Source organism: Oncorhynchus mykiss, chromosome 18 (assembly GCF_057628025.1).
Source record: "Oncorhynchus mykiss isolate SJ-2025 chromosome 18, ASM5762802v1, whole genome shotgun sequence".
Classification (NCBI taxonomy): domain Eukaryota; kingdom Metazoa; phylum Chordata; class Actinopteri; order Salmoniformes; family Salmonidae; genus Oncorhynchus; species Oncorhynchus mykiss.
Genome location: NC_143039.1, coordinates 52,159,029 through 52,171,365, shown reverse-complemented (window position 1 = coordinate 52,171,365; position 12,337 = coordinate 52,159,029). Strand labels below are relative to the sequence as shown.

The following is a 12,337-nucleotide window of genomic DNA, read 5'->3' as shown; positions in this document are numbered from 1 at the left end:
TTGTGTCCTCCTTTGACACACCCTCCTTTTTGAAGGACGATTGTAGGAATAGGTTAGTCAAAAAGCTGAAGTCAAGGTGATGTTTTGTTCGTGTATAAACAGGTCCTCATCAATGATGAAATTTGAAATTGAGTTATCAATACGTTTAAATTCATTATAAAATAGCTTTTTGATCGAGCTAATGAAAATGCTGATTTAGTCTGAGAAAACACAAAGTCAGAGTAAATGGAAAAACTTCCATTTGGTTAGCACTCTCAAGTCTCAATTGCATGCCTTCCACTCTCATCAGTCTACATTTGTATTTAATAGTGTTATCCAGGAGCTAATACAACTATTAAGCCATTTCCCATTGTATTATTAAATTAACGCAGCCCAGACAATGTTTTACACAAGTGTCAGGACACGAACCCTCGCCCAAATAAAGATATTCAGTTTTTTCCGATCCACATGGGTTCAGCTCATGAATCACCGAAGCAATCAGAGTTGAGCTGTGATTCACATCTCACAATTTCTTTTAGCACGGCCCAGCCTCAGACTCACGCGGCTCCTGTCGAGTCACACCTGACGTAGGTGGCCCCAGATAAAAGACTGGTACCTCACCCTGCAGATGACAAACTACATCTCACCATTAAACTCCATACTTGAGAAGTTAAATCGTTTGTATCATACATTTGGTTGAATTTGTTTAAATAGCCAGATTTTACCCATCAAGATGGTACTACCTTCAGCTAACCATTTGAGGATTACACAATGCATCTTAATATTTGCCATCTCAGGTAAGAAAATGCATCCAGTTTAACTGCATTAAGTAGGTACAACATTATTGTTGCTTTATGGAAAAAGGAGAAATATTTCTGAGGCTTGAAGTTGGAGGAATTGTAACTATTTGGTAATGTACATATTATTAATAATACATATATATATAATATTGTATACCTTAGTATTGAGACATTATATTGATTTTACAATGCAATCTCTTTCAAAAACCTAATGCACACTATATGGGTACTTGGGTAGTACTTAAATGACAGGAAAATCAAATTTTGTGAGATGTTTAAGTGTCTTACAGACTGATTTTGAAGTAATCATTCCCTTCAATTATAGTTATTTAATATGTTTGTCTATCAATTTCAATACACTGTACCACTATTATACAGCTGAAGTCGGAAGTTTACATACACCTTAGCCAAATACATTTAAACTCAGTTTTTCACCCCTCAAAAATTCACAAGCCTAGTACAAATTCCCTGTCTTAGGTCAGTTAGGATCACCACTTTATCTTAAGAATGTGAAACGTCAGAATAGTAGTAGAGAGAATGATTTATCTCAGCTTTTATTTCTTTCATCACATTCCCAGTGGGTCAGAAGTTTACATACACTCAATTAGTATTTGTTAGCATTGCCTTTAAATTGTTTAACTTGGGTCAAACGTTTTGGGTAGCCTTCCACAAGCTTCCCACAATAAGTTGGGTGACTTTTGGCCCATTCCTCCTGACAGAGCTGGTGTAACTGAGTCAGGTTTGTAGGCCTCCTTGCTCGCACACACTTTTTCAGTTCTGCCCACACATTTGCTATGGGATTGAGGTCGGGGCTTTGTGATAGCCAACTCCTTGTTTAGCCATGCAAGGCATTCTTCAACCAAATGCCCAACCCGCATAGCCTGCTGGGTAATGTAGTCTAAATGTTATTAACACACAAACCATAGTCTGTTTTTTTATGGCAGTTTTGGAGCAGTGGCTTCTTCCTTGCTGAGAGGCCTTTCAGGTTATGTTGATCTAGGACTCATTTTACTGGGGATGTTGTCACAACTTCCGCCGAAGTCGGCTCTTCTCCTTGTTAGGGCGACGCTCGGCGGTCGACGTCGCCGGTCTTCTAGCCATCGCCGATCCACTTTTCATTTTCCATTGGTTTTGTCTTTGTTTCCCACACCTGGTTTTAATTTCCCAATTACTGGTCATGTATTTAACCCTCTGTTCCCCCAATGTCTTTGTGTGTGATTGTTTATTGTTCAGGTCGGTACGTTTCCGGCTGTTTTTTTCCAGGTGCTGTTTTCACCCGTGCTTTGTGGCAAAAGTTATTTTGTTTGCACATTGGTATTGTTACTTGTGCTATTTCTTAGGTAAAGTGCGTTGTTCACTCATCTCTGCTCTCCTGCGCCTGACTTCATGCACCAGCTACACCCACCGCCTGACATATAGATACTTTTGTACCTGTTTCCTCCAGCATCCAGCATCAGCAAAGAACAAGGATATTTGCTGATGTTCCGGCATTGATTTGCACTTTACGCGCCAAAGTATGTTCATCTCTAGGAGACAACGTGTCTCCTTCCTGAGCAGTATAAAGGCTGCGTGGTCTCATAGTGTTCATACTTGCGTACTATTGAGGCACTGAGTTTGAAGGTAGGCCTTGAAATACATCCACAGGTACACCGCCAATTGACTCAAATGATGTCAATTAGCCTATCAGAAGCTTCTAAAGCCATGATGTCATTTTCTGGAATTTTCCAAGCTGTTTAAAGGCACAGTCAACTTAATGTCTGTAAACTTCTGACCAACTGAAATGGTGATACAGTGAAATAATCTGTGTAAACAATTGCTGGAAAAATTACTTGTGTCAGGCACAAAGTAGATGTCCTTATCAACTTGCCAAAACTATAGTTTGTTAACAAGAAATTTGTGGAGTGGACTCCAACCTAAGTGTATGAAAACTTCTGACTTCAACTGTATATTATTTTATATATTAGCGTATGATATATAAAAGTATCTATCTGTACACATTTTGTATAGTAGGCCTATAATGTTATTAATAATATATCTGCTTGATTCAGTAAACCACCTTCCTTCACTGTCTATTTTTGAAGACTGTGTATTCAATGGCCCTTACCGACATTCAGAAAGACCAGCAGATCAAATTATTGTGTCCCTAGCGCCAACTCAAAGCACAAGTATATATTGCGATGACTATGAAATGTCTATTAAATAACAAAGTAGACAGGCTATAATTTGGCCCAACTGGTGATTCAGGTGTACTTGATGGATTTTGAGTGGGAAAAGATGCCCTACTTTCTGTGACATGATAATACTATTATTTTGAAATATATCCATAATTCAACTCGATCTACTTTGGTTTGACTAATTTGAGCTGAAAGGACAATGGTCCTTGTATACTGGGTTTCCAACCCTAAATGGCTTGCATAATAATGACAGTTATGGAATCGCTCAAGAGTATTCTCTACAGTCAGAACTCCATGAGTGTCCTGCAACAACTAATTAGCAAAGTCAATCTAAGTGTTAACACTTTTGAGAGGGGTATTGTACTTCAATTGATGTCTGATGTGGATAGAGTAATCTAAAGCTAAAGAGTAATCCAAATTAATACCACACCTTTATGAGTATCTGATACTCCATTATGATTGTTATGTTTCCTAATGGGCCACCAGATTTGCTCACTGTATTACTTTTATATACACTCTCAAACCTAGCCTGAAGACTTGATATTGAATTGAATTCTACATTGGGCATAAATGAGCATTTGAATAAGGAGTATAAAGGTTCCACTCACAACCTCTACAAGCCAGAATGTTAAATAAAATGAGATTTGAATTTATTTTACACGGACAACAGGTAAAGTAAGTTAAAATATAGTTGTATTTATCATTCTGGCTTGTAAAGGTCTTGAGAGGAATCTTTTCTAATCATAACACTTATTTATACCCGATGTTGAATCCATTGGAATCTCAAACTATACAGCCAACAGCTCTGTGTGTGCTACTGAGATAGTATATTAATTTGATCATTCTTTTGCTGCTGACAATTTTCCTGCACGGCAGGAAATGCACATTTGTCGTGAATTTTCCAGGTTTAAAAAGGCTTCTAAAGTTAGTCATTTCCCTTTATGTTAGACCTGATTTGCCATAATGAAAAATGTATCAACTCTTATAGAAATTGTAAATTTGTTATAATCCACATAATTCACATGTTCTGTTGCTGCAGATTTTCCTGCTGTAGAAAACTGGCTCAAATGAAGATCCTACATCTGTTAGTACTTTAGGCTACCTAAAAAAATCCCAAGATGAAAGTTATAGAAGTCCATGTTACACTCATAGCCTTAAATGATCCACTTGAGTAAGGTGAATATTTTTGCTTGCCACAGGTTCCCTGTGGTCAGTCACTCCAGCAGGTATGAGCACCACCCCAACAACAAAAACGGTATTCCAGATGGGCATAAAGATAACCAACCGGGTCTTCAATGACTCCCTATTGAATCCAAATTCTGAGGACTACAAGAAATTGTATGGCGAGGTCAGCCAATTGGTAAGATTGAGAACCATGCCTTGAATTAAACAACACCACAATATAAACTATACCACAGCATGGGCCTATGTGCCGTTCTGGCTCAGAAAAGGCTGACTTACTTACAATATTATCACAGCAGGAATTATCTCTATAAGTGGTCTCATGACAATGATGAAAGTTGTGACATAATTGAGTATTTTTCAGCTTGCTGATGCCTACAATTCTCCTACATCCGGAACAGCATCCACTTATGAGGGCGTTGCAACAATGACTTTCAGGTACTGTAAGCTTGACTAAGTCACCTGAATCCTTCAGATCAGCTTTTGAGAGGATGTGTAACTAAAGTATAAACTCACTCCATTTAAATCTGTCCTTGACAGACCGAAACATGAAATTACGAATTGGAATGACTTGCCTCGTCTAAACTATGTAAGCTTGTCAAAATTATAGCTTCAATGTCGAAATAACCTTTAGGTTAAGTTTTGGTGGGTTGTGGTAGTGTTTTAAACAGCCATATCAAACTTTGAAACAAAATAAAAACATGAAAATGGCTGTGATCTTCTGGTTTACAAGACGTGTTTAATGCCCACCTCCACACGGTCAAGGTTGGGTGGGAATATTTTATTATACTGTATCTAACATTCTTAATTTTCTGAATCTTATCTTTTACAGAAATGGATCAGTGATCGCAAACGTTGACATAGTTTTCAACACAATGTCTATCAATAGATTTGTGGTCAAGTTTGATTTCCTGGATCATATCGAAGCCAATCCTTCTGCCTCTCTCCAGATAGATACAAATTATATTAAATGTAAGACATACAAATATACTAATTGCATTTTTCCATAATGTAATATTACATCATTACTCAGATTTTTTTTTACCTGAGTGATTTCCCCCTTTCTCTTTTCAGCAGAAAATGTTGTGGCTCCAACCTCAACCATAACCACCCCCACCTCAACCATAACCACCCCCACCACACCTACTACAACAATAACTCACATGACTGCAACCACTACTAACCCACCAACAACCACAACATTGGCTCCAAATACAACTATGAAAATTCTTACAACTTCTACCTCATTGGCTCCAAATACAACTGCGACAATTCCAACCACAACCACCCTGTTGGTTACAAATACAACTATGAACATTCCTACAAATTCCACTCCATTGGTTCTAACTACTTCTACGAATATTCCTACAAATTCCACTCCATTGGTTCTAACTACTTCTACGAATATTCCTACAAATTCCACTCCATTGGTTCTAACTACTTCTACGAATATTCCTACAAATTCCACTCCATTGGTTCTAACTACTTCTACGAATATTCCTACAAATTCAACTCCATTGGTTCTAACTATTTCTACGAATATTCCTACAAATTCCACTCCATTGGCTCTAACTACTTCTACAAAAATTCCTACAAAATTCACCTCATTGGCTCCAAATATAACTGCGACAAATACAACTATGAAAATTCCAACAAATTCCACCACATTGGCTCTAAATAAAACTATTAACATTCCTACAAATTCAACTCCATTGGTTCTAACTACTTCTCCGAACATTTCTACAAATTCAACTCCATTGGTTCTAACTACTTCTCCGAATATTTCTACAAATTCAACTCCATTGGCTCTAACTACTTCTCCGAATATTTCTACAAATTCAACTCCATTGGCTCTAACTACTTCTCCGAATATTTCTACAAATTCAACTCCATTGGCTCTAACTACTTCTCCGAATATTTCTACAAATTCCACTCCATTGGCTCTAACTACTTCTACAAAAATTCCTACAAAATTCACCTCATTGGCTCCAAATATAACTGCGACAATTCCAACAACCACCCTATTGTCTAAAAATACAACTATGAAAATTCCAGCAACTTCCTCCCCATTGGCTACAAATACAACTATGAAAATTCCAACAAATTCCACCCCACTGGCTCCAGCTACAACTACCAAAATTCCCAAAACCCCATTGGCTTCAACTACAACAACAACATTTCTCACAACTTCCACCCCATTGGCTCCATCTACAATTACGAAAGATCCCTCTTTTGGCAAAACCACACATGATCCAATTACCGTAGTAACCTTCTCTTCCACTAAAGGCAGCGGAAAGAGAAACAGTGGTGTACTCCCTACATCCAGTCCTACAAATATGTCATCTTCAATGACAACTGGTGGTTCAGGAGGAAACAACAAGACAATTCATCCACCCACCACAAGTCATGGTGCCAGTCCTTCACCTGGGACGGTGGACCCAGAAAAAAACAGTAAGAGACCAAACATCTCCCCATCTGGTGGTTTAACCAACCATCCCCTGAAGCCTTCCATCGGGCCTCAGTCAAGCACCACAACTAAATCTAGCACAACTGCCAACACAGCATCCAGGGATAATGGTGGTGGGTTCAGTGACTGGGTACCGGGATGGGCCATTGCGCTGTTGGTGTTAGCCGCTGTCATACTGCTGCTCCTCATTATCATCTTCATCATGATGGTGAGTAACCTGCATGGTAGTTTGTGTACACTCTAAAAAATATATATTTTGTGACACTTGAACGGCAACAGTTTTCCTCACTGTCTGATAGCTTTCTTATACGTTACTTTCTCAACAGGTGGTGCGCTGGTGCTGTAAAAGGTCAGATGGTCCGTACGCTCATGAAAAAAAGAGCACCCCCAACATGGACTCTTTCCCCACATATGTCCCCCAAGCCCCTGTACAGGAGCAACCCAATGGCAAGACCTTTGAGACTATTGTAAGAATACCTCTAAACATGAAGTCTGATCATCTGACCACATACTTATAGTGGTATACCTCAACATAGCCTTTTTCTGCCATTGGCTCTGGAAATGTTGAATATTATAGCTGCTAATATTACTAATACAATATTTAGTGTAATACAATACAACTTTATTCAATGTACCTGGCCCCCTCAGTACTTTTGAAAATACGTATCTTGAGCAATAACATAAGAATATGAACAATATTCATTTAGATTTTGATCATTCAGCTTCCTCTGAGGAAGGCCTCCGAGATGGAGGCCTTCCTTTTAGCTTTGGCCTTCCTATCTCTGAGTAAAATTTGTTATCAAAGTACTTTAGTATTCCGGATGTAAGAAATCAAATGCAACTTTTTGTCAAAAGCTGGTGCTTATCTGCATTAACCACAGATGGAATGAACCATATAGTGGGGAACACAATGTGGCTGGGTACAGAACCACATCAATGCAACAGCTGCAAACTGAGAAGACAGAGGGAAACACTTTAAGCCAAATATTTTAGTACTGGGACTGTTAAGTATATTGGATTAGCAATTACATTTGGCTGTACCATTTTTGCATACGTTTAGTGGGGCTGGTATGATCTGACAGTAGACATTATAGGAAGGGGTGTTTAAATGGTAATCTCTGAAATGAATGCATCTGTCTGATACTGAGTTACATCTCTCAGCAGGATGACCCACGAAAGAAGAAAAAAACAGGAATGTACATAGTGAACCCCTGAGCAGGAAGATGTGGAGGTGACATACCAACAGGTACCTAAACCCAACACAACTCCTGATTGGTGGTTTTAACACACCCACAATGTAAGACCGTTCTGGATTGGTTGTGAATGTTATGTCACTCTAAAATAAGGCTTAAAATATCATTGACCTGTGACATAGAAATAACATATTGCTATTGTTAGTAATACATATCAATTCAACCACATAATACTGGTCTGCAATTACTTTTACAATTATTTATGTCAAAATGCAAGAATTATATACACTACTCAAAAAAATAAAGGGAACACTTAAACAACACAATGTAACTCCAAGTCAATTACACTTCTGTGAAATCAAACTGTCTCACATGGCGTCTCACATGGCTCTAAGAGGCTTTAGGAAGCAACACTGATTGACAATAAATTTCACATGCTGTTGTGCAAATGGTATAGACAATAGGCTCCATGAGAGTGGTATGAGGGCCCAACGTCCACAGGTGGGGGTTGTGCTTACAGCCCAACACCGTGCAGGACGTTTGGCATTTGCCAGAGAACACCAAGATTGGCAAATTCGCCACTGGAGCCCTGTGCTCTTCACAGATGAAAGCAGGTTCACACTGAGGACATGTGACAGACGTGACAGTCTGGAGACGCCGTGGAGAACGTTCTGCTGCCTGCAACATCCTCCAGCATGACCGGTTTGGTGGTGGGTCAGTCATGGTGTGGGGTGGCATTTCTTTGGGGAGCTGCACAGCCCTCCATGTGCTCGCCAGAGGTAGCCTGACTGCCATTAGGTACCGAGATGAGATCCTCAGACCCCTTGTGACACCATATGCTGGTGCGGTTGGCCCTGGGTTCCTCCTAATGCAAGACAATGCTAGACCTCATGTGGTTGGATTGTGTCAGCAGTTCCTGCAAGAGGAAGGCATTGATGCTATGGACTGGCTCGCCCGTTCCCCAGACCTGAATCCAATTGAGCACATCTGGGACATCATGTCTCGCTCCATCCACCAACGCCACGTTGCACCACAGACTGTCCAGGAGTTGGCGGATGCTTTAGTCCAGGTCTGGGAGGAGATCCCTCAGGAGACCATCCGCCACCTCATCAGGAGCATGCCCAGGTGTTGTAGGGAGGTCATACAGGCACGTGGAGGCCACACACACTACTGAGCCTAATTTTGACTTGTTTTAAGGACATTACATCAAAGTTGGATCAGCCTGTAGTGTGGTTTTCCACTTTCATTTTGAGTGTGACTCCAAATCCAGACCTCCATGGGTTGATAAATTTGATTTCCATTGATAATTTTTGTGTGATTTTGTTGTCAGCACATTCAACTACGTAAAGAAAAAAGTATTTAATAAGAATATTTCATTCATTCATATCTAGGATGTGTTATTTTAGTGTTCCCTTTATTTTTTTTTGCAGTATATGTGTGTATGTATATATACATATATATATATCACAGAGAACTTTCAACTGACTTTTTGATCATTTAAAATGTCCTGGTCCTGTACAGAGGTTTAATTCGTTTGCAGCAGATTACATACAAGCAGAGCACAAACATACATCAAACTTTTCAAAACACAACACAGTGGAATGAGTTAAAGGAAACAGTCAGGTAATCACATTGCAGGAATTTATGAAAATCATTTGCAACACAATCATGGCTAAGATATATTTGAGGTTAAGAATGAAATAGATATGGCTTCACTGTGTCAAGTGTCATCCAAATGCCCTGATTCTTAATACCACTATATGTCATTCTTAAGGCTTATATGGGATACTGCCTGGGAATGATACCCGGCACATTGTTTTTATGGTGATTGATACGACTGTATTTACTTTGGTAGTAAAGATGGCAGATATACTCACACCTGCATAATAGCCTCAAATGTTGTGGCTCAATATTGTATGGGAAGAGGCCTATACAATGCTGCCTCTCCCCACTTCAGATTGTGGGTAATTCATTGAGCAATCTGTTCCCATTTGAGGCTCAATCAAAATTTGTCAGTATTTTTGACGAATGGCAAAAACAGGCTTGTGGTGTGTGTGTGTGTGTTTGTGTTTTGAATCACTTGAAGAAGCAATTTCACTTTTGGGATCTTTATGTTTAGGGCTGGTCAATCCCACAGGACCTAAACCCAGACAAACCCACATGAAACATAGTAACATGCTTGATCAAGAAAATAAGAATCTATATGATAGATATTAATGAACATCTTTGGTAAATTGATGTTTATTTAACTGATAATCTTTATTTATTTTTCCAGGCAAACTCTTGTCTGCAGAACAAGATCTGACAAAGATGAGCTACAAGCAAAACCATGTCACAACCTCTGTAGATACTGTATAGTTTGTCAGGAATTGAGTATGTTATATTGGATGAAAATTATCGGAATGATTTCATAGGTTTGTATTTATTCCACAAATCTTGCGCATAAGTTTTGGGCAACCTTGCTAGTATTTTTGTATTGTATCTGATGTCGTCATATTTGACCCTGTTATGAACACAACCAGCGTCAAGCTGATATATTTTTTCAGTCTGTTATATTCAGATTTTTCATTGGCACATATCTCAGATGTTTTGCGTTGCATCATGTTCAACTGCTCAATTGTATAATGCTAAAGATGAATGTTAAATCAAATATGAAAATCAGAGTTCCTTAATTGGTCAGATATTTGAATCGGGAGTTTACAGCAATGATGTATATGAGCCCTGGATTGCAGTTGTTATGTGTTTGCCATTGACAGGCATTGAAGCCACTAGTCGGCCATTTTGGCATTCCCCAGTTGGAGCAGTCCTTCATAAGAATACATGGAATTCTACAGTATTTCAATTAAATGTTTCAGGGACAAAATGACATGTATTTAAATATTTGTTTGTTGGGACAGTAACATTGGTGATCTCAAAAAAATGTATATTTTATTTGTAAGTTTAGCTCACATAATACAATGTAAAAGTATGCAATAAGGTGTCTGAAATAGAATAGTTGTGGCAAAAACAAATTTAGAAAATAATAAATTAATTTCTGTAGCATCCAAAATATATTTTTTTACATTGAGGGAGTGCCAAGATGGAGGCATGGTGGCTTCAATAGAGCCGCCAAAACAGTATTCTAGTGTGTGTATATATAAATCATTGGCTTACAACATGTGCAGTAATAATGTGACATCTTGAGAAATGGAAATAGATGTAGGTCTGAATCTTAACTTGACTTGAGTGCCCATTGATGTCAATGGAAGATTTTCAAAAACTCCAGTTACACGCACAGATCTCAAGTTAGGATTTGGGACTTGAGAATTACACGTGTAAATAGGAGTACATTTCTGAGTACTGAGTTTGTATCATGTTATGTACAATTTAATGGAAGACTTGTAAATAAATGTTGAGAATCAAGAACCTCTTCTTCATGGAAGTATCCTCATTAAACTGACAGTTCACTCCCAACATCGAAGTTGGTATTTCTAGACATTAAAAGTAGTTTAATGAAGAAATATACAAAAGTATGTGTGAATTTGGCTATTCCAGCCACACCCATTACTGACTGGTGTATAAAATCGAGCTCACACCCATGCAATCTCCATATGCAAACATTGGTAGTAGAATGCCCTTACTGAAGAGCTCAGTGACTTTCAACGTGGCAAGTCAGTTGGTCAAATTTCTTCCCTGCTAGAGCTGCCCCTGTCAGCTGTAAATGTTGTTATATTCTTGTTTGTTCAAGTCAATCAGCGTTTTGTCTCAGCTCCTGCTTTTTCCAGTCTCTTTTCTCGCCCTCACAGTTTTGACCCTTGCCTGTCCTGACTCCGAGCCCGCCTGCCTGACCACTCTGCCTATCCCTGACCCTGAGCCTGCCTGCCCGACCTGTACCTTTGCCCCCTCTGGATTACCGACCTCTGCCTTATCCTGACCCCTTCCTATCGTCCGGTACCATTGACCCACCTCTAGTTTTCTGACCCCTGCCTGCCTTGACCTGTCTATTGCCTGCCCTTGTTGGAACATTAAACTATTGTGTATTCGACATGGTCTGCATCAGGGTCTTAACCTCATATCTGATTAATAAAATAATTATTAATAAATCATTTAAACGGCTTACTAAATATTGTGGCATGTTTTGTTTTATGTTGCATTAAAAAAAGGAAACTCCAATAAATATATGAAGACCACAAACTCAGCAAAAAAAGAAATGGCCCTATTTCAGGACCCTGTCTTTCAAAGATAATTCGTAAATATCCAAATAACTCCAGATCTTCATTGTAAAGGGTTTTAACGTTGTTTCCCATTCTTGTTCAATGAACCATGAACAATTAATGACCATGCAGCTGTCGAACGATCGTTAAAACACTAACAGCTTACAGATGGTAGGCAATTAAAGTCACAGTTATGAAAACTTAGGACACTAATGAGGCCTTTCTACGGACTCTGAAAAACGGCAAAATAAAGATGCCCAGGGTCCCTGCTCATCTGTGTGAACGTGCCTTAGGAATGCTGCAAGGAGGCATGAGGACTGCAGATGTTGCCAGGGCAATAAATTGCATT

At 39.0% G+C, this 12,337-nt stretch overlaps 1 protein-coding gene across 2 annotated transcripts; it reads left to right on the top strand.

Annotated features, from left to right (window-relative positions):
- Window positions 1-430: 430 nt before the first annotated feature.
- Window positions 431-11,200, top strand: LOC118936320 (uncharacterized). Of its 2 annotated transcripts, none has more exons than XM_090208758.1 (8): window positions 431-776; window positions 4,153-4,313; window positions 4,500-4,573; window positions 4,968-5,107; window positions 5,210-6,810; window positions 6,929-7,069; window positions 7,767-7,848; window positions 10,071-11,200. In XM_090208758.1, the coding sequence occupies exons 1-7, from the start codon at window positions 713-715 to the stop codon at window positions 7,815-7,817; spliced, it is 2,232 nt and encodes a 743-aa protein (XP_090064884.1). In that variant the 5' UTR covers window positions 431-712; the 3' UTR covers window positions 7,818-7,848; window positions 10,071-11,200. The 2 variants fall into 2 exon arrangements, with proteins under 2 accessions (XP_090064884.1, XP_090064883.1); XM_090208757.1 differs by having other exon boundaries at window positions 7,764-7,848.
- Window positions 11,201-12,337: the final 1,137 nt, after the last annotated feature.

Coding starts and splice junctions, on each gene's coding strand:
- LOC118936320 (XM_090208757.1), top strand. CDS start 713: ATGGTACTACCTTCAGCTAACCATTTGAGGATTACACAATGCATCTTA. Junction 4,574..4,967: donor GTTGCAACAATGACTTTCAG/GTACTGTAAGCT, acceptor TATCTTTTACAG/AAATGGATCAGTGATCGCAA. Junction 5,108..5,209: donor AGATACAAATTATATTAAAT/GTAAGACATACA, acceptor TTCTCTTTTCAG/CAGAAAATGTTGTGGCTCCA.